Raw genomic sequence first — 22,778 nt, forward strand, 5'->3', positions numbered from 1 at the left:
TATAAATAAATGTTTCATCATGTAAGTATTTATTTTACATAGGTAGAAGTTCTGGCGTATGTAAATTTGTAGAGTTTAAGAGAAAGAGATCAGGTTCTTGTTAACTACAACGGCCCTTCCAAACAGCGACGAACATGTTCGCTTGATACAAAATTAGTGAACTTATTATATCGATGGATTGACTTGTTATGTTTTGTGAATAAACCAATATGACACACGAAGATCATTAGAAACGCATATCAAATTTCAAGCCACCTCAGAACAGAAATAATGTTACTGTTAAGTATGTGATTTAGCAAAGAAGTTACGGTAATGATATAGCATCCAATGAATTATTACGACCTGGTTTTTCGGCTTTACACTTAACTATTGCGAACACTAACCACGTTTATATAGCATCATAAAAGATTTGCGTCATTTATGAACTTCAAGTTTTTTAAACACGTCTCACACTTGATCAGTACATCAGTTTTCAGCGGTTAATGATAAAACTTAAATCTATACAGTTCTCGTTGCCTGTGAATGTGGCAATTGCTGACAGTAATAAAATGCAACTTCTGCAACGTTAAAAATGGAGTAATTTTCGGTCATCAAATGAGTTACGTGCGGCAAGCCATCATCTATCTAGCCTTATAAGCGTATGTTTCAGGTTCGATCAGATGAGATTTTCAAACGAGCATCATAAAAAGTTATTGCTTAAGTTTATTTGAAACAATTGAACACAATGCCAAAAGTTATAAATTAGAAAATGAACATAGAAATACGACAGTCAGTTAGTGGAATGCATGAACTAGCTCGAGCTGCAACGAACCTATTGTATAAATGCTGACCTCCGATCTCAATATCCATTGCAATCGATTTTCAGTTTAAATATCAAATGTTTGATCGTGTAACGCTTCATTGGATTTACAAATTCTTCGTACATTTCACATATGTAACTTATGGTTTCAATTCTTTGACAAATTCAGATTTCTTCTTATTTTATTTCAATTCGTTCATTATTCATTCCAAAGTTGTTTTGCGAACAAAAATGACGTATTGAATACGAAAGGTTTAACCGTACAAAGTATTTGCTAAGCTAATTACTGTTCACGTCATGCCGTATATCAGCTGATGGAAAGAATAGAATTCCAACTCAGAGTACCAAGTCGGACACAAATCGTTTCCGAAAACCATAAAAGTTCGCGGACCGAAACAACGTCATGGTGGGAGCAATTTACGCATAACTAAGTAGCCGATCGGATTGTCAAATGCGCTTGTTGTTTTAATTATCTCAAGAATTTGAATTCAATACAAATTCATCCACATCGAGAATGGATTGTTGTATCAGTAAATATTGATGTTGCCTAAGTGGTGGGCGGCTTTTTCCCTGCAAAATTTTATAGGGTTATTTGAAAAAAATCCCACCTATCAAATATTGGCATTAATTACTGAAAAAGGCCGACTGCAAATCGTTTTATTCACATTTGAAAATTCAAAACAAATTGGATGAATTATTATTGTGTTCAAATATTTATTCCTCATAAAATATATGGGATCAACTTTGCAGTGCCATTGATTACTATTGTGTATGTGACCGATCGTGCGATCATGATTAATTTCATACCTGCCACAAACTTCTGTTAGATAATAAATAAGTATTGTCAATATGACAAAAGCATTTTTTGGATGCACGCGATTTTTCAATCAGGTTCTAACCAGACGGTGTGATAAAAATATGTCTAATGTTCTAATGTAGCTGCCCCATAACACGATGTCGTTTTAGTAATTTGTAGAATTAAATGGACATTTACTGTAATCACACAGTCATTCACGGAAGTACACATTTAACAAGCTTAATGAGACGCTATAAAATGAACGCAGCATGAACTTTGTAATAAACAATATTGGCGAATCATGAAGTGAATCGTCGAAACTCAGCATGCATACACCAGTTCGTATGTCAAGATCCAAAAACATTCCGAAACGGAATGGACGCTTTAAAAATCGGACCCTACGAAAAGTATGGTAAGTAGTATATATTCATGGTATTTAGTATATAACATTTTCAATATTTTTCCATTGTTTTCAATTCATGATGTCAATGATAAAACAATTAAGCAGCACAAATTAAGCCATACAAACCGTCTACATTCTCGTTGTTTGAGGTTATCGTCATTCGACAGTTTACACATGGTGAAGCAGTCGACCGATCACACCTCAGCAATATAAGGAGAGCTCGGTAAGGTTGATATATACTTTCATTGGTCACATAATCTTAGAGTTTTATTTTGATATATTCAGCTCAATTCCGAAGCAATCAAAGTCGTTAGTAACAAAATAGTAGGGATACGAGGCCTAGCGGTGGACTTATCTACAGTATGTTACCATGAACCAACGAACACGAAGGTCAGGGTTCAAACATACGAACATATTAGTTCATAAGACAAGTGGCTTATTTTCTAGAACTTCAATCTCAGTATGCTGAAATACAATGGAATTTGAAATATAACTTTTTTTTAAATGTTTATGTGACGAACATTCAAAATACGCTTTGAAGGTAAATTTCCTATGACCCTCACAACTGATCTTTCAATTTAACGAGAAAGAAAAGTTAGTAAGTAATTTGAAATAGGAATTCTTACACTACACCTTGTATTTCTGGAACCAGAAGAAATTAAGGAGCTTTGTATGGTACAATTATACCTTTCATTTGAATCTAAGTTTGTAAGAATCAGTTCAGCCATCTCTGAGAAAAGTTAGTAAACTTATTTTCTTTGTTTTTTGCGCATATCACCCTGTAATTCCCGAAGTCGGAATCAGAAACATTGTATGGGGCTACAAGATTTTTCATTTGAATCTAATCATGGAAATCGGTTCAGCTATCTCCGAGAAAAGTGAGTGCAAAATAATGTTACATACACATACAGACATTTTGCGTACTCGACGAACTGAATCGAATGATAATCAAAAATCGTTTTCACAGTGATTGCATAACTTTTTTATATGGGAAAGACAAAAATTATTTATTATCAAATCTATTCTGTTCATTACGGTATGAAATGGCATGCCGCCTATATTCACAAAACTGAAGTAGAAGGTTGTTTATCTTTATTGTAATTTAGCCTAATATTGATAACAAATTGGGAGATGAGATAAACTCCATATGTAGAGCTGTTTGAAATTATTTGTTGGATTTCATATCAAACGTTAATTCTAAATAAACCCAAAAAATATTTTTTTATCCATCTGCCCTGCGTTGACTAGCTTCCCCTCAGTTCAACGCACAGTGAATATTGGAAAAACGACCAAAACCAAAGCGTCGAGTTGATGTCGCTCGGACATCCTTTGACAAAACAATCCAAAATTTGTTGGGGTATAAGAAAGTGTTGGTTATGCTTTCACCGACGGTTACGCAACCGTAAAAGGTTGAGCTACTACGAGTGGACCGAAAAATATTAGTTGGGCACCAGAGATTAGGTGCATAAATTACGGCTTACGTTACGGCTGAGAGATTTATTTTCATGTTCGTGACATTGAAAGAAATTCAGTACTGGATAGATATCGCAGTGGCATCAAAAGACAAAAGACAGTTACATTTTGCGTAGGGTTATCATTGGACTGTCGTTTGACAAATAGCAATAACATCTTTAAGACAGATGAGAAACAGATAGGAAATAACATAAGAGTTATTAACATGAAAGCTAATCTTTAGCTAGGATGTAGTTTTATTTCGGGTGAACTTGAAAAAAAATTAAATTGGTAGTGACAACTAATTATTACAACTAAATGCAGTACTTGTTCAGCGAGGTGAAATATAAACTGTTGATTGAATGGCATAGCATGTCACGGATATCAAGATCTTGGTTTGGTCATATTTATATGTAGGGTAACTGTTCCCTTAATCATCTCAGCTACGCCATACATTTTACATAGGAAAACCATTAATTAGAATGAGATATGCCATCTCTGGTCAATACATTGATTCAAAGAATAAGATGAAAATAGGTGCTTGTTCTTTTTATTCAGTGATATTGCTTCTTAGGACCGAAGCAAACATACAACGAAATCCGTTGATTGTAGCCGAGTAATAAACAAACATATTAGTTTGCTGACTCGACTAATGAGATATCTATAGGTAGAATTCCTCTTTTTACCTACTAAGGAATTCCAAAAATTATCAACAAAGAAGATGTCAAAATTAGGATCGACTTTCGCGGATATAAATAAAACTTCGAATATCACTTCAGTATAGCAAACTTTTTGTTTTGCACGGATGCACAGTGGTTCCAATCAAATCAAACCACGTGTTTTTTAATTATGTCTCAGGAGTTGGTTTTTGCGTTTTCGTGTCTTTAGAAGAACTTTTGGGTGGAATAGTCCGCGTTTTTTTGATACAATCAAAGTTGTTATTGATCCACCTAGAAGTGAATGTGAATTCATGTTTTTAGGAAAGTTATACACTATATTAAAACAAGAAAACACGTCGAAGAAATAAACTCTTTAAAACGCATTGGTATCAAGATACGAAGCATTGTTCATTCGAGACCCTCAACATCAAGTTTTTCCATCATAACTTTTTTAAATGATTTTAAAGAATTTTTCAAATGTTCTGTAATTATCTTTTAATAAACTATATACATATTTTGGTCAAAGGGTTGCATATTTTCCTATTCACAAACAAAAATTAAAAATTACTACATATTCATGTATCAATATCTCAAGAAATGTAGAAATATATGGAGTAAATTCTAACAACGTTTGAAAGTATGATTAAAACACTGTCAGAAAAATCAGTAAATACAACTTAAATACACCTCAATTTATATGAAAACACTCTTTCGAAAAAATCTGTCCCTACATTCGCCGAAATATAGGTAGCAATCTAACATACATTATTTGTTATCCCTGCATCTTATTAAATATTGATCAAAGCAAAAAAATAGGGTCAGCTGCAAATTTCAGTAAAAAGAATTTTATAAAGGTAGGCGAAGTTTTCAATGTATTTTTACCTTTTTTATAAACAAAAAAAAATGTACAGAATTCGCATAGGAAGAAATTTAGGAGAGCCGAGTGTTATATACCAATCGATTCAGCTCGACAAACTGAGCAAATGTCCGTGTGTGTGTTGTCAGCCATCTTAAAGACAACTGGACCGATTTTGATCAAACTTGTCGCGAATGAAGGTCTTTTCATCATCCTGAACGCTATCGTTTTGAGATCAGATGTTTACTTTCTGAGTTATACGAAGTTTTACGTAAAAATTTTCAGTTTTTTAAGATATCTGTTACAATTGACCTTGAAAACAGAATATGTTTTTAGACTTAGATTCTGCACTGTTATAGCTATCCAACAAGCCATAGATTGTTAAAATCCGTCCATTTGTTAAGCAGAGATTGATATTTTTGTGTAAGCGGCTTTTCGCCTTTTTTCCAGTAGTAGGAGTTTTACGCACTTGATGATAAAGCGATGTTTCGAAGCAAGGTGAAACTCGATTGTCAATACTGTTTTTGCAATTGTTTCTTAGCACCTAAACTATGCACTATGCACAACATCCTTTTTCATGACGTTTCGATTTTAGCACGGTTCGTTTTTGGCAACATAATCGTTCGAACATGACATATGTATAAGAAAGATGGCAGTATTTTCAAACTCAAAACAATTTCATATTTATATTGATTTATACTGCTTGCAACAATAATTGCTGGAAGAACACAACTACGTACACCCTCATACCACTCGAAGAAGTTCGTCAAGATAAGCAAGTTTGTGTGTGAAAAATAATTTTATTATTTTTCTCCGAAATGGCTTGAATGATTTTTAGACTCATGCAAACAGTTCTATGCTCCCATATTAAGTTTCTAAATTTCATTTGAATCCGAATCCTGGTTCCGGAACAACAGGATGATATATGTAATGAAATTAAAATAATGTCACTCATTTTGCTCGTAGATGGCTGAAGCGATTTCGTCCATCTAACATTCAAATAAAAGGTCTTAAGGTCCCATAATATCTGCCTGTTTTTTAATCAGATTCGACTTCCGGTTTAGATAATACAGAGTGATTAGTGTAAAAATTTCACATAATTTTTTCGGGTTTATCGAGTTTACAGATTTTGAGAGTCGACGACCAAATAAACTTATTTCAGTTTTACCGGTACTCGGTTTTCCATCCCGGAAGGTACCCAAAATTTTTATGTAGAACGCACTACGATTTCTCTAAGGCTTCACTGATATTCAGAAATTTCGGTCCATTTAGCGAATTTACCTGACTTCGGCTACATCGATTTCCGGAAGTATCGGGAATAGAGAAGCTAAACGAAGGACAAAACGAATTTAATAAACAAAAATTCAAATTAAAATAAACCTATGGTCCCATACAAAATTGATGAATTTTATTAGATTCCGGCTTCCAATTTTGAAATTACAGGGTTTTTTAAATTCAAACCGCTATAGAAGATGACAATACAAAGTTCCACAATTTTAATAAAATTTCATTTAAAACGACGATCATTAAAGTAATTTTATGAGAACTAAACACAACGAAGAATATTCACACGAAAAACACATGCTGATTGATAAAAAAGGTACCATCTCATTGTTAGGTGGATTAGGCACTTTTGTTTCAAATGGAGAACATAAGCCATTTTGAATGTCACACAATTTCAGCTTTCTTGTAGTTTTCTTCAAAGCATGATCAGATGGCGTTGGAAACATTTCTGCTAACCTGGGAAACTATGTGTAATTATCTTCTAAGTGAGCGCCAAGCTTTGTTACAATGCATAATTTTTACACGAAGTAATGAAACACTTTTATAATAGTGCTTTGATCATACTTTCAAACGTTGTTAAAATTTGCACCACACCTTTTCACTTTTTTGAGATAGCGATACTTGAATATTCAGTATTTTGTAATTAATTTGTCTAAAACTTTTTTTAATTGGTGAGCATAAAAATATGCAGCCCTCGATTTTGATAATTGTAAAAGAATTGTACAACATTTGGAAATTCTAAAATCATTGATAAAAGTTGTGATGGAAATAACTTGATTTTGAGAGTTTCCAATTAACAATGCTTCTCGACACCAATGCATTTTACAGAGTTTACGTCTTGGGTATGTTTTCTTGTTTCAACATGGTCGACAGCTTTTCAGATGACATGAATTCTCTATCTCGTATTGCATGCAAAATGATTTAATTACCTCATTTCTAGGTGGATTAATAGTAACTTTGATTATATAGAAAATAAAGCGGATTATTCCAAACAGAAGTTCTTCTGGAGACATGAAAGCTCCAAATCCAACCAGATCAAACAAAAAAAAAACGAAGAAATCATTCAACTGAAGTCTTTTTTTAAGGACGGATGTATATTTGAATGCACTTTCTTCAAATCGTTGAAACTCGGAATCAGTTAGTTGTGCAAAAAAAGATTTGTAGTTTTATCGATTTATTAAGTCGCCATAGCTAAGTTCGGTTTTGCAATGACTGAGTGGTAACATAGATTGAAAAAGTCAAATGAATGAAAAACTCACAGAAAAAATGATTTTATAGAAAAAGATACACTCGACTTTTTCAGGGCATATATTTTAAAGGACTCATTGAACTTCCTAGAACATCCTCTTTGACACTATATTTTACAGTTTTCAAGCTACAGCGATATAAAAACCTGTTTTAATCCACCTAGTAGTGTGATGATGCCTTCTCAAATTATTAATTTTCTTCTATATATTACAGCAGAAATTCCCCTAAATACTACAATTTAAAAAAATTAGAAAAGAGTTTTAAGGATTTCTGTTGCATAATACTACAGTGATATACTACATTTAAATTTAATTTAGTGGAAATCTATTCAATCATATGCGAGAAAGTGAAGTGAGCTTCTTTTAATCACATTTGATTACTATTATCAGTACATCCGGAACAAAAAGCTGGATATCTTACGACCTTTCAGTTGAATCTAAGATTGTGAAAATCGGTTCAGCCATATCCGAGAAAAGTGAGTGACATTATTTTGACATTTTTGATGCATATCACCCTGTACTTTCGGAACCAGAAGTTGGATTTAAATGAAATTCAGGAACTTTGTATGGGATCCTAAGCCCTTTGATTTGAATCTAAATTTGTCAAAATGGGTTCAGCTATCTCCGAGAAAAGTGAGTATTAATATTTGTCACACACCTATACACACAGACGTTTGTTCAGTTCGTCGAGCTGAGTCGAATGGTATATGACATTCGGCCCTCCGGGCTTCGGTTTAAAAGTTGGTTTTCACAGACATATGAGAAAGGCAAAAGGTGTGCATACAAAAAAAAATTTAATCCGTTTTAAAAGTCACGGTTGAGCCGAATTGGTCTCTCCATTCCTGAAGAATAAATGTTGTGTCATATTGAAAACGAGTGCAAAGTTTTATTTTAATCGAGATATGTGAAGCCTGCTGACCTACTAAACATTTCTGGAATCGTTCTATTGGTATAATATAAGCTTTCTGACCCTATGTGCAGGGTTGGGCATCTAACCCAGATGGGCTGCGTGAAAGGCATCGACTAACCCATCACTCTATACCCGTCTCCCGAATCAGGATTATTTCGAAAAACAATACAACAAAAAATTCTGAAAACACACGAATTTTTTGACCCGGTTTTTTCGAAACAGCGCGGATTTTCGCGGATTATATTCATAAACACAAATTTTACTCAGTTTTTTTTAAATTTAGTAGTTAGTATTTAAAAAAACCCAATCTTTTCCCTTTTCTTTATTGATACTGTTTTTGTACAACGAACATTTTCCGAGTAACAACGATTTGAAGAAAGTGCATACCAAAATACATCCGTCCATTTTCAGAATTAATTTTGAGTTGACATTGTCTTTACATCCATGCAAAACATATAGTTTTCTATACTAAAGACGTGTACAAAGCTTCTTCCAAATCTGAATAGGTGAAGACTGATGATTCGTCGCTCGTTATTCGTTCTTAGGTGTGAACTATTAAACACGTTGAACAATTTTTTATTTTTTCGTCACGAGATTTAGCAACCGAACAGGTCGACTTTCTCTGAAATGAAAAATGGATCGCGTCTTAGGGAACTTACTCAAAATTTTATTTCTTCAAGGTGATCGATAGCATCTCGTCAAAGTTACTTGCGAACATCTGCATTATGTGATTAATGCTCTGAAAACATAAACAGGTTGTCGCGACATGGCTCATCATTTCCACGAATCGGTTGGCTCAAACAAACGGGTTATCAACTCAATGTCCGACCGAATGATGCAGTCGGCGAAATTAAGCTAAAGAAAGTGAAAATAAGGTCATTCCGTGGTAACAGCGTCGGACGGTTATGTATATTTTGTTTATCCTTCACAAAACGAGAAATTTCGCCGTGAAGTATTAACAACCAAACACACCTTCAGGAGGGCAAGGAAAAACCTGTGTGATGTGTTGAAAGTAGGTTGAATGAATTCGAATTGTTTGCTGTACGCTGGACTATGAACGGTAACTAGTCCGAACCCTTGTCAACTGTATTGAAACAAGTGATCGACTATGTTGATGAATTTTTATTTATAACAATGGATGCTGTTGTCTAAAATTTCTGTTTTTCACAGACATTTCAATTTACTGAAGAAATACATACGTACGGGCCGAAAATGTAACGTTAACAGTTTCTATCGTTTCCGTCTCAAAAAGAGAATAAGTAATTGAGTAACGATAGCAGACTTTTAAATCAGATTGAAAACTAGATATACCAGCTCTTAGTCTAAGTAACGACTGAAACGCCGAATTTCCAATTAAATATTTTCGGGCCTTCCGAACACCGAACATCTTTGATGAACTTCACCATGGGTCCGGGCAAAGAGCTCGATCATTCGATCACCGTCGCCGATTTTTCTTTTTTAACGATCGCTTCGTGGATTGATGGCGGTCGAATTTTGCCTTCCCGCGTGCTTCTGAACGACAAACTTTAGTACTTATCAAAGGAGAGTGGCGTACGGATGCGCGTCGTTGTATCTCTGCAAGCTTATACAACAGCTCAGACATATCGCGTCGTGGTTTCGGTGTGCTTCCGTAGTTCCATTTGTCTCTGGGCTCCTCCGATGTGCATGCTTTTTGGATAGACGTCGTAGCTGGTGCAAGAAGTCGCGTGCTGCATGTGCCAATCTTTCTGCGATTCTAACCGTTTTTAACGTTTCCTCGTGCATTCAATCCTGTTTTTAAGTATTATATGAGTGTCAATGATGAATAACATCGAGTGGTTTAGAAGGTACTAGGCACATCATTCCTAAAGACGACAATTCCAAGAAATAGCTTGCTAGTGTTACTTTAGTTTGTCAGGAGAGTTTGAGTATAGTGGTTCACGTGGCAAGAAGATATTTATACATTCGTAGCAATGGATATTCTCCATCAAATGAACTTAACGGATTTTACGTTGTATGATTTAATCAACGTGAAAGGAGTTGGTGAGTATTTTTCTGAATCAGTACACGGCATGTGTCAAAATTTTTTTTTATTTAAATTGAATGCTCGAAAAACTGGTTATTCCGAATAAAACTACTTTCTTAAAGTGCCGAATGTTACACACTGGACCCGAAGCAACTTTATGTTCCTGAACGTAACTTTTAAATAATCGTATATCGCGATAAATTGTATAACCCAACAGCTTTCATTAGCCTTTTTTATTAAGAAAGCTGGATTTGGAAACCCACACCTTTGTCATCCTGAACTGTTAACAATAGAGCAATTAATTACGGAACATCGGTAGGTTCGCTATAAATTTTTTATGGTGTATAGTACAGTGCTAGAATTAGACAAAAAGAGCAATTTCAAATACTTCATGCAATGTAAAAAATTCTGAACCACGGAAAATGTGAAAAAGATTATATTAGCCATCATCAGAATGTTACAAAAACGTCTAAATATGTTCTAGAATTTACTGTTAATCTATTCTATCATAATCGATTGCTTCATTACCATACTTTAGCAGTGCTCATCAATTCTTGTATCCGCGAAACACTTGCTCGAAGTCGACACACTAACATATATCGTGCGATTGAACCGAGCCGGTGTGACCAACAAAATTGTGTTTTAGTTATGGCAAAGTTTTGGTTGATCAGCAACATTTTCCTAACTATAACAGAAAAGTGCTGTGGTGGCATCTCTTGACGTACGAAATTGTTAATTGGGTTAGTACTACTAGCAATAATTTGATAGCAGAAGTGAATTATAATTATTTCGATGAAAGATTTTTAAAATAGAAATATTACCGGACAATTGATGACTAAAACCGTTGATAAACAAAACAGATTGTACATCATTTTCACCAGAATTCTTTATTCTAAATTAAAACTAAATCGAAAGTGAATTTAATTATCGGAACAACGCACAGAATGTTTTGCTGAATAGTGGCAGTGGGCTTGTGAGCTTAGACAAAAAAACCACAGTGAAACCAACAGATTACAAACAGTGAATTCGTACATTCGTAGTACAAAGTGATTTAAAATTATTAAAAATTGTTATATTAGGTTTAACCAATATGGCTATAATTAGTACACTATACGGAGACTGTACAGATATCAGTTATGTTTTGGTTTGGCAAAACAATATTTCGAATTAGTGTAGTTGCGTGTTTGAACCTTTTGTATAAGGGATTACGGTATCTCCATTCATCTCAGCTCCAGCAGTTTTTTTTTAATAACTATTTATTGGAATATGAGTTAAAATTAAATTATTAGGATTTAAATTGGGTGTTCAGCCACAAGTGGTGACTTTTCAGCCCTGTTATATATATATATATATATATATATATATATATATATATATATATATATATATATATGATTTGGTTATTACCATGAAGACATCATTTGCTTCCGCAATTCTGAGATTTTTGTGTAGGGAAAATTCTAAACCTACTTGTATTGTGTAATGGGGAAAAGGAACTTATATACTAACTTACTAACTAATACAGAGAGCGAATCGATTCAATTGAAGATTGCATCGATTTTTGTCGGAATTTGCTTATAATATTATGTGACATTACATCTAATGGTTCTATATTTGTGAGTCTGTGTAACTCATTTGTACTAAACCAGGGAGGACGCTTCAAAATCATTTTCAGAATTTTATTCTGAATCCTTTGAAGCTTTTTCTTCCTGGTGGAACAACAGCTTGACCAAATTGGTACCGCATAAAGCATGGCTGGTCTGAAAATTTGTTTATAAATTAACAATTTGTTTTTTAGACAGAGCTTAGAATTTATGTTTATAAGAGGATATAAACATTTAATATATTTATTACACTTTGCCTGGATTCCTTCAATGTGATCCTTGAAAGTGAGTTTTTTCCAGCAGTCATTTCATATACACAAACCATAAGTTAGAGTGAGAAATGAAAATATGTGCATTCGCTTTGAGTTTTCGCGTTGCTATAACAGCAGTATTGAACAATTGTCGAGCTTTTTTTAATAAATATTTATTGGAATAGGATGGAGTTAAAATTAAATTATTATGATTTAAAGTGGGTGTTCAGCCACAATTGGTGATTTTTAGCCCTATTATATACATGATTTGGTTATTACCATGAAGACATTATTCGCTTCCGCAATTCTGTGATTTCTGTGTAGGGAAAATTGTAAACCTTGTAGCCGAAGCCGAAGCGAAGTCGTTGTATTCTATGTTATCACAATTTATTGATTGAAAGTCGAGTAGTCCGCAAAATAATATGCCGACTCTATTAATTAACTATTGACACAATACCTTAATAAAAATTATTAGATCCGGTAGTTAGAAAATGAGTTTCTCAAATTCCTCGCTCTATTTTGTTTTTGGAACAATTTGATCTTACATTGATATGTTTTTTTAGTGACATGAGCTTCGAATAAAAAGTCTATATTTGTACCAAAATTTCATTTAAAAATCATACTTTTAGGGTACATCAACGTTCGGCAAACACCTACTTCCAAAATGGAATTGATATTCTATCACTCGTTCATAACAATGCTGCATATAACAATTAAATATATATATTAATACACTAGCTTAACCAGCCCATTAAAAAAAAGAAGGAAATTTCAGAAATCGTGTTGAAATAATTTGTGGCGAATCAAAATTAATCTTCTTTTTTTTACGAATATAACAATGAGCCTAAGAATAAATTTATAATGATCTACTTTACCACAAAAAAAAGTTTGTTGTTCATTATGCTAAACTGAGCTGAGCTGAAGTAGATCGCCCGTAGTTGCACTTCGTGATTGACCGAATGAGTGAAAATGTACAATGAACCAAGAAAATGAAGCTTGGGAGAAGCAAATCATTTTCACTGTACATACCCACTCACTCCTAACTTTTTATTAAATGATCAATAACGACGCTGGCTACGACCGTAGGCTGTGCTACTGAGGGAAAGGAAGGAATGTTAGTCTGATACTCGTTATTTCTAGAGACCGCGGGTACCACTGTATCTCCACGAGCATCACGGGATAGAAGATTTGTTAGTAGGGAGGGAAAGAGATCCGGATATGTTTTGGTAAACAATATGATCTCAACAAAACCTGATTTTCGATACTCAGGAGAAATATAATAAGTAAGAAATTTTCTCCTGCTCGTTCTACTGTCAGCAATGCGAGATGAAACACGACCACTGTAATAATAAAATAAAAACACTCGCGAATGGGTCCACTGCAGACTAACTCTAGATCTTCAGTCTGAATGGCGATCGACTTATAAACTTTCACACATTCCATAGAATTCCGACAACACCGACAATGCAGACGGCGCTTCGATCGGTTAACAGGTTAACATCGCTGAATTTTGGAGCGGTAAATTCTCAGTTTCCGCCGCTTGAGCATCTTTAGTGTTGCGCAACAAAATTATTCAATAAATAGCACTATCACTACTAAACACACACTTGCCACACCTGAACTATCACTCAAAATAACTATTACAATCAAATTTTTAACTATACGTATCAAACAACACATTGAAATTATACTTTTTTGCGAGCAGCACTAGGACACCGCATGACGCATCGCACTTCCAGTGATGCCAACTCAATCAGTTTGTTTTTCATTATGCTTTCCTTTTACTTACTTGTTCTACTATTTGAAAAAAACAACGTCCTAGTTTTTTTAATGCTCTGTGCGACAATTTTTGTTTCGATACCGTAAACTATGAATATAATCACGATGATTTCGTATTTTGAAATAGTCAAACATCAATGTGTTACTACAGAGAACAGACATTCAAGCTCATACTAACTTTTTTCAAAAACCTGTGTGAAACATATAAGTGAAAATTCGTTGAATGACCATTGTATGCAAGCTCGAACGTAAGAGCCCATAAGCGATTGCTGAGCTGCTCAAAGCGCCCAAACGAATTGCAACCGTTAAATTTATTACACAAATTGAGATCTCTACTTGGATGTCTTTTCTCTGTAGTATTACAGTGTTTATCATGTTACTTTTTACTCTCAAACTTAAAGGTATGCATTTGGCACTTATGAAGTAACACACAGCATGCTATACGCAATATTTTGGCACATAACTAACGAGTTCAAGGTCTCGCCTGTATGTATGCAAATTAGCACGTAAAAAACGAAAAATATGAAACGAACCCCGAATACTCTCAGTGGTGAACGCCAAAAATAATTTGTCTATTGATGTTTGACTTATAGCTTACCGTATACTGAGTCTCGAAATCAATCGTGTTTGAAACTAAAAACTAGGCCATCCAAATCGTATTCGTTGATTGAGCTTCAACAAATTACATGCTCATTATATAATTATGGTAAAATGCTCGCTTCGCTACCACCTAAAATGAAAACAGCACTTCACTACTCACAATAGATGAAGTATGATGTTTTGCCATTTTTACAGCTACAGCATCGCTATTTTGATAAACCTGTTACGAAAAACACAAAACTGATAGATACTATGACAATATAAATTGAGAGTTACGACTGATGTTCTCTTTGATTGTGAAGTTTGTTTTATAGTATTCAATTAATGCTAACAAATAATACTAGCAATCTGACAGTTGAAATCCACATAGCTGTTTGCTTAATTTGAGGTACGAACATGCAATGTCCGCCTGCAGTTTGCATAGAAAGTTATTTTTACCCGTGTCAATACTGGACCACACCACGGCCCAAACCGGACATATAAGGCGTGAAGAAAACACTAAACGCCTAGTCGGTTCACATTTTTGTGGCTGCAATCTATTACGGAGCTAATTCATTAGTTTTATTAGCGATTCGGTTTAATGCCCGAAGGGTAGAAGATGTGGAAATAATCGTTTACTGAAAAAATATGAGCTTACTAAACTATTACGTCTACAAATTAATAATGGTGTGAAACAGAAACGATAATCGAATTCAGAATTCGCGAATTAAATCGTGAAGATAATCTTTGACTAAGAGGAAGTAGAATCGTTATTTTCAACGTATCGTTTACTCATTACTCGAATAGAGGTATAAGGTGAATGCAATTATGTAAATTTGTCAATAGAAAACATTCCAGAATGAAAAAAAATTACTATAACTATGCTACAATCAATAAATAACAATAACTCATATATCAAATTCACGGTATATAGAAAGTGCTAAACTAAAGATTGGAACCAAATAACATTATATGTTAGCCAATCTGGAGTAAAAAGAGTGATCGTCAAAGTTGGCTTGTCACAGTGTTACTAATTTGGTTTGTTTTAGCGTCTGTGGGGTTTGACAGTGGTAGTTACACTTAGTCTTTTAGTACATCTTTGTAGTATCTGGCGATGAGTTATATTTTTTCCGTTTCATTTTCGACCAAACAGAGTGTTCCGGTCAAGGTATGATGGAAAATATCGGGGAAACCGCAAACTACGCTGTCAGTCTAGAGAGAGACCTGAACTCTCATTGAATTGGTATACTTGATGACAGTTGTAATGATTGATGCAACTAAAAATATAGCCTGAGTGTTTGTTTTGTTATCAACTCGATTTACTTTGATCGTTGAGACCGGTTCGGGAAAGATGCACATGACTGGCACCTTGAAAACTGTTGAATGTTTGTGGCATTCCTGGGATAGTTGAATTGATTTCTCGTTCCGGTGCGAGTAATTGAGAGTCTTATACAAATGTGCATTTCACTGGGGTGGATTCGAAAGGACGATTCATCATTACTAAGGTAATGATAAGGTTAGTTATTTGAACTCGACAAAAATCGTAACTTTAACAATACACCGATTTCGAATCGAATGTTGCTCTGAATCTAGAATTTCTTTGTGCGTTAAATAAAATGGTGATTGTAAATCAGAGCAAAATAAACATAATTATCGATTTGTGATTGTGGTGCGACTATATCGTGTCTACTCTGGTCGGGGAATTGATTTATACCCATAATACGGGATTCTTTCTTATAGAGTTTTTTTTATCAATTTACGAAATTTGTTACGTTTAACTGGCATGTATTAAAAAAACCTGAGATGATAACATGCCTAAATTCCACGATGAAAAGGTCAATAAAACTACTACTGTTACATACTATGCCTTATATTAGAATAAACACGAAACAGCAATAGCATGGAAATGGAAATAAACGATGCTCCCGGCTCGAGAACTTGCAAGAAACTTTAACACCGGCAAAAATTTGTTTGAAGATTTCAAGTTTCATTTTTATTCAATATATTCTTTTTGAAGACCATTTCATTTGTTCCAACGGTGTTCCAACATTTCTTATTCTTAGCTTGAAAAAACGCTTCATTTTCAATGATGATCTCATCACTCGAAGCAAGCCCAGAGCAGAGCCCGGATAATACAGGGTGCACCAGCTGGATGTATCCCATTTCAACATTGCACAATTTCGCCCTTTTTCCTCCGATTTTCACAAATTTCTTAGGATATTCTATGCCGTCTATTCCAAACCAGGTTTAGAATACAACGTCGATTAATTGACCATCCCCATTTGAGCATCACGGGATAGGAGATATGTTAGTAGGGAGGGAAAGAGATCCGGATATGTTTTGGTAAACAATATGATCTCAACAAAAGATGATTTTCGATACTCATGAGAAATATAATAAGGCATTATAAGTAAGAAAAATATAAAATATCTCCAATATCTATAACAATCTCACCAGTATCCTTCTTTGAATTTGATTTATAGAAGTAACAGGAGTGCAGCATTGTGCATGTCTTAAACACACAGTAGACGCAGCGTTTGAATGAAGCGTCGTAGCGATAGCCTGCTTTTCATGCTACTTCTGCGTTTGATATTCAACCTAAATCGGCTAAAATTTTTTTTAATCAGCTGCACAACATGCTTTGGGGTTGTTTTTTATTTTCATTATAACTATTATTAATCACAGCACTTGCTGCTTCTATTGATGAAACTACTCGACCACCACGGCATTGCCGGATATATTTCGAATACATCACCACTATTGATCCACTTATCAACCACCATACGTACACTGAACATTTTCAGAAATGTTTATTCATCATGTATTCTGCAAAGGGTTGAGATACAACGGCTATGAAAATTCATTTCCCAAAAATTTTCTGTTCGAGAATAATATAAAATATATTCAATTTTTTTATCTTGAATATCATTAAGCAGGATGTTCGTTAATGAACTTTTCACAACTGATTTTTTGCCATGTAAAATCAGTTTCCGTGAGAATCGCATTAGCAAAAAACCAGTACTAAACTTTACTGTAGTGAGTTTTCTGATCGATGATTTTTTTTTGTCTGAAAACCAACTGTGACAGATACGTATTTTGTCTAATACTTATCCAAATCAGACACTTTTCATAATCTACAAGTAGACGAAATGCGTGTCTGTTCAGAATACGAAAATCACACGTAAGATTAGAATTACCCAATACAACTATGACGCACTAACTGATTTACTGATTTTTACACGTACTCTGTCTGTTTTGACATTAGTATTCAGGTTGGTGCTTTATCAGTTACCACACTAAAAGTTTTTTTCATTCATGTTTTCCTGACACTGTTACTAAGCAACTAATTGTTCTAAGAATCGGACGCATTCAGTATCATGGCATTGCCTTCCAGAAGAATTTTCTCAAGTGGTATTCAAATAGGTTTCTATTCTTTTTTTTCTTTGCAGAAGACACCATTGACAAATATCCGCTGATGGCCTCACCGGTACCGGGTTCGATACTGATAGCGATCTACCTCTACTTCATTTACAAATGGGGTCCAAAGTAGGTATCCTCCAATCGATCAAAAATCAGTCGAGAAGTGGTACCAGCGTTAATTTATTTTTTCTTCTTCTGTTTTTGCTTTTAGCTTTATGGAAAATCGAAAACCATTCGACTTGAAGTTTGTTATAGCAGCTTATAATATCTTCCAAGTCATAGCTTGCTCTTATTTGGTGTTGAATGTAAGTTTCCCCGAGGAATGCTAATCAGCTCAGCTTATCTATTATGAAGTGTACCTTTTTTTAATTTTAATTTTATTTATCGTTGTCGACATCACCAGTATATTAAAGTGGGATTCGAATTTAGTTTCATCGGAAGATGCACTCCAAAATTGCCTGTCCAGGAGTACGAACATGGATACGACGCTGTCTACTATGGTTGGCTCGCGATGTGCCTGAGAATGGTGGAGTTCATCGAAACGGTCTTCTTTGTTCTCCGCAAGAAGCAGAATCAGGTGTCAGCGCTTCACGTCTATCATCACATTAGCACCTTCCTAATAGTATGGTGGAGTCTCAAATTAAGTTTATGTAAGATAGATGCATACATAACATAGTAACCGAACAAATTCGCACTAATATGACAACTTTTTTTTACTCCACACCTGCAGCATACCAGGAAATGTCAATCATGGTGCTTAATTCGATAGTTCATATCATCATGTATTCGTACTATCTATTATCAGCGTATAAAATGTTTCGCCCGGTGACAAATCGTGTGAAACCCATCATCACTATCATTCAATTGGCTCAGCTGGTGACAATGCTAGTTCACGTGTATGCGGCACTGGAACCGACCTGTACTGCAAACAAGTTCATCTACATGCTCCACGCCATCAATCTCGTCATCCTGATCAGTCTGTTCACCAACTTCTACATGCAGACCTACATCAAGAAGAGTCGTAAAGTTAAACAAAGCTAACGAGCAAGAGCCTTCTCTAATGCGTTGTACCACTTTATCTATATAGCATTTACATTAGTCATGTTTGCCGATTGGTTATATTTTTTTTCGTCGACCAGAGTAACCAATAGAAGAAAAAGTGAAATTTACAAGTCAATATTTAAACATCAACTAAGCGCTACACTGATGCAATGGCCTTGCATTGCAGTATCGCACGGCGATCTCAAATGTTTCGTTTCTAAAGTTGACGGGATCCTCATCCGATTCATTGAGTCTAGGAACGATTCGGTACAAATGGTACCGATGATGTTGAAGACTAGGGATTAATGTAAACGCTACTCAATTTTCTGCCACAGTGAATGCTTCAACAAATGGTTATTTCTAGTTAGGTATAAGTAATACAATAAATTATTCGAATCAAAATAAATCCCAAATATCACATTACCTTCTATGACAACCATGTACGAAAATGACACAGTATAGCAGTATGTTACTAATTATTCCTAATTTTGTGGCAATCTCAGCCTAGCCAATCTATTAGTATCAATATAGATTCAGTACACCTTCTCTTTCTAGCTATCTAGGTTGACTGATATTACGCATTCATCCAGGTGATTGGTAGTGGATTCAAAATATTCACACTTAATAATATAGTGTTGTACGAATAATGTTGTATAAATTTTATTATCTGCCAAAAGCTACTTCCCCATAGATTCTTTCTTAATATTCAGCAATATCTAAGGATCACAACATAAGTGTAGTTACTGCGGTGTTCTGATGACAGTAGAGTGCCGCAGAGCACTCCACCGTTTAGAAAAACCTTCAATATCAGAGGCTCACTGCCGGCAATATTGGCGTTCAACACCGAGAGAACAAAATTTTCTGTACAACATGAGATCATGTAACCTAAGTCCTCTAAGTCCTGACTATACACTAAACAAAATGTATAAGTTTTGTTAGTGTGTAGATTTCCGACACAAAGTATCGTAAATTAATTATAAATAACGAATCAAAATATCTCGGGGACTCATGGTCAGTACGAGTACTTTTTACACATCGCAGTGAATGTGGAATGAAGGGCGGAAAACAAACAAAAACGAGCGAGAGTTTCGATAAAAAATGTTTTAAAATTTGAGAATTGCGAATTCTTTAATTGCCGGTTGATAATTACGGAAAGGTAGAGATATAAGATGGACATGTTGTTTAGCAAACTATCATCAAAGATTACCGTAATTCGAACTCGTAAATTTCCGATAACCAATGGTACGACATAATAGTGCTCTATAGAAACATGTCACACTAAGAAAATTCAATCTAAATTATAGCGAGATTGTGTAAATATTTTATTCAATATTTAACATCAGACGAAAATAATGATGAAGAATGAAGAATAAAAAGAGATACACAGATAGTTTTAAGTTTAAGTTTCACATATACATGAATAAAAAATGACACATAAATATGCAAGGGCAAAAAAAATTCACGTTCGTATTTATCCAGTGCAGAATTCGTCATTTGTTTAGCATTTTGATTGGGAAGTGTCGAATGGATGCTAAATGACTTATAATTAATGCCGTAAAGGTCGATGTTCGATCTAGTCAAAAAGTTTAGGAAAAGCACACTACATATCTTTTACGGTCATTCATGCCGAATAAAAAACCACCACCATGGAACTGAAAAAGGTAAATCCGATGTTATAGATTTAGTGAGATTGAAGTATCAAAATACGCAAACTTAACTATTGATATAATAAACTTATATCGGGAAATATGTATATTCAATTAGTTAAGTAGATCAGGGTATTACATTCCGATGCGGAGTTTGTCTTTTTTTTTCTTCAAAAGACTTTGCGACCGACTCGCCAGTTTACTGTACAATTGCATTCTATTGAAATACTCTGAGTCACCGATCCGGGATTCAATTTGAAGACTATAGAAGACTCTGTTTCAGTCCACCTAAAGGTGTGATGATGTCTTTCACATTTTATATTCTTATATATATATATATATATATATATATATATATATATATATATATATATATATATATATATATATATATATATATATATATATATATATATATATATATATATATATATATATATATATATATATATATATATATATATATATATATATATATATATTACAGTGGAATTCTTTCATATATTTTCTGTTTGGGTATCAAGTTATAAGACCTACAAATTGCCCAATTTAGAAGACGTTTTTACGTGAAAATTAAATGAATGTTTGAAATTTTAAACTTCCATCTCCCTGTAATTCCGGAACGGGAAATCGTTTCCGAATATTAATTAAAAGCGTTGTTTAGAATCGTAAGTTTTTTTCTTTGGAACTGACAGTCGTACCTGGATAAAAATTTTTAGCAGGCTATGGAACCATAAGACTTTTCATAAGAATCAAAGTTTAGGAAAACCGATTCAGCCAATGTGTGTGGTTGGGAATCGAACACATAAGGTGGGCTGCGTGAAGGATAGCGGTTTGTCCACTACGCAATAGCTGTCCTTATTAATCCATCTTTTACTTGGCACTCCGAGTCTTGGTTTTTTCGGTTACTACATAGCCGTTCTACACGTGAAAGACAAGAAAAAAAGTTAAAACAAATAGCAACACATTAGAACAGACAATATGTTCTAGATTACCTGTAGGAGGCATAAAAAACATTTCAAAATACATGTATCTGCTGGTTATGGTCATAAGCACGTAGTCTCTATTCTACATGAGGAAGTAAATTTTATTATTTCTTTCATTTTCGCATCAGAACGTGCCCTGTGTAGGAACTGGATGTCGAAAGTCGACAATATCTCGAGCTATTAAGCATTGTTTGTTCACGTGACACGCATCGTCATAGTCTAGAGATAAAATTGGCGAAATCATAGGTATACCGATATTGGGTATAATGAACGTCAGGTATAATTTGTTAAGTTAAAATTCTATTTCGGTATATTCGATAACCCAATCACAGATTTCAACTTTTCCTTTCTATGCATATGGTTTTATTGAGCTCATTCTGGATTGCACAAATCGCAAGATTATTTTAGTTGAGTACACTTACTACCATTCTTAGTTCGGTAACGCCCCCGCACGGCATCACATTTGACGTATTATGGCAAATGTTTTATTTTCTTATAAGAGTACAGTCCAAGCGCACAAGTTTGACTTCTTGTGTCGATTTTTCAAATGGCCGTATAATCAAGTGACTACTATGCGCGATTTTCGATACAGCTAGACCGAGAACGTCATGCTCGCAAAAAGGTATGTCGCTTATATTTTGTTCATAAAATTTTGGATCTGATCGTCTTGTCAGCAGAGCTGATATCGGTCACTATCAACTAGCAACATTGTATGATAAAGATTGGATAGTTTATGTCACTGGACAGCTGCCAATCAGGCTCTACAAATCACCATGTAACACATGGATCCCGAGACTAAAGCAGAGATGGCGCTCGTAGTAAACCAGTAACCACGTCTTTCTAGAGTACTAACCTTTGCTTGAAACGGGTCAAAATTTTAAGTCGTTCCGACCAGAAACAGCTGAGTTATCGAGGTTGGAATAAAGTCGTTTTGTAGTTTGTTTAAAAAATGGAAAAAACCGAGTTTTGTGTTTTGGTGAAACATTGTTTTTTAATGGGTAAAAACACCGTGCAAGCGAAACAATGGATTGAAAAATGTTATCCGGACTCTTGTCCATCAA

The 22,778-nt window shown here is 34.5% G+C and overlaps 2 protein-coding genes across 5 annotated transcripts in view; one reads left to right on the forward strand and one right to left on the reverse strand.

The window, feature by feature from the left end:
• The window catches only part of LOC131438829 (oxysterol-binding protein-related protein 9), a 139,581-nt gene that overhangs the window by 111,443 nt on the left and 5,360 nt on the right, over window positions 1-22,778 (reverse strand). The gene's annotated exons all lie outside the window — the stretch shown is intronic.
• Window positions 1,669-20,974, forward strand: LOC131438832 (elongation of very long chain fatty acids protein 7-like). Of its 4 annotated transcripts, none has more exons than XM_058609160.1 (6): window positions 1,672-2,007; window positions 2,101-2,221; window positions 18,074-18,170; window positions 18,256-18,349; window positions 18,448-18,694; window positions 18,775-20,974. In XM_058609160.1, exons 3-6 carry the CDS (start codon window positions 18,100-18,102, stop codon window positions 19,083-19,085), a joined length of 723 nt encoding a protein of 240 aa, XP_058465143.1. In that variant the 5' UTR covers window positions 1,672-2,007; window positions 2,101-2,221; window positions 18,074-18,099; the 3' UTR covers window positions 19,086-20,974. The 4 variants fall into 4 exon arrangements, with proteins under 4 accessions (XP_058465142.1, XP_058465143.1, XP_058465144.1 ...); XM_058609161.1 differs by having other exon boundaries at window positions 2,104-2,221; XM_058609159.1 differs by lacking the exon at window positions 2,101-2,221 and having other exon boundaries at window positions 1,669-2,007.

This window comes from Malaya genurostris, chromosome 3 (genome assembly GCF_030247185.1).
Source record: "Malaya genurostris strain Urasoe2022 chromosome 3, Malgen_1.1, whole genome shotgun sequence".
Classification (NCBI taxonomy): domain Eukaryota; kingdom Metazoa; phylum Arthropoda; class Insecta; order Diptera; family Culicidae; genus Malaya; species Malaya genurostris.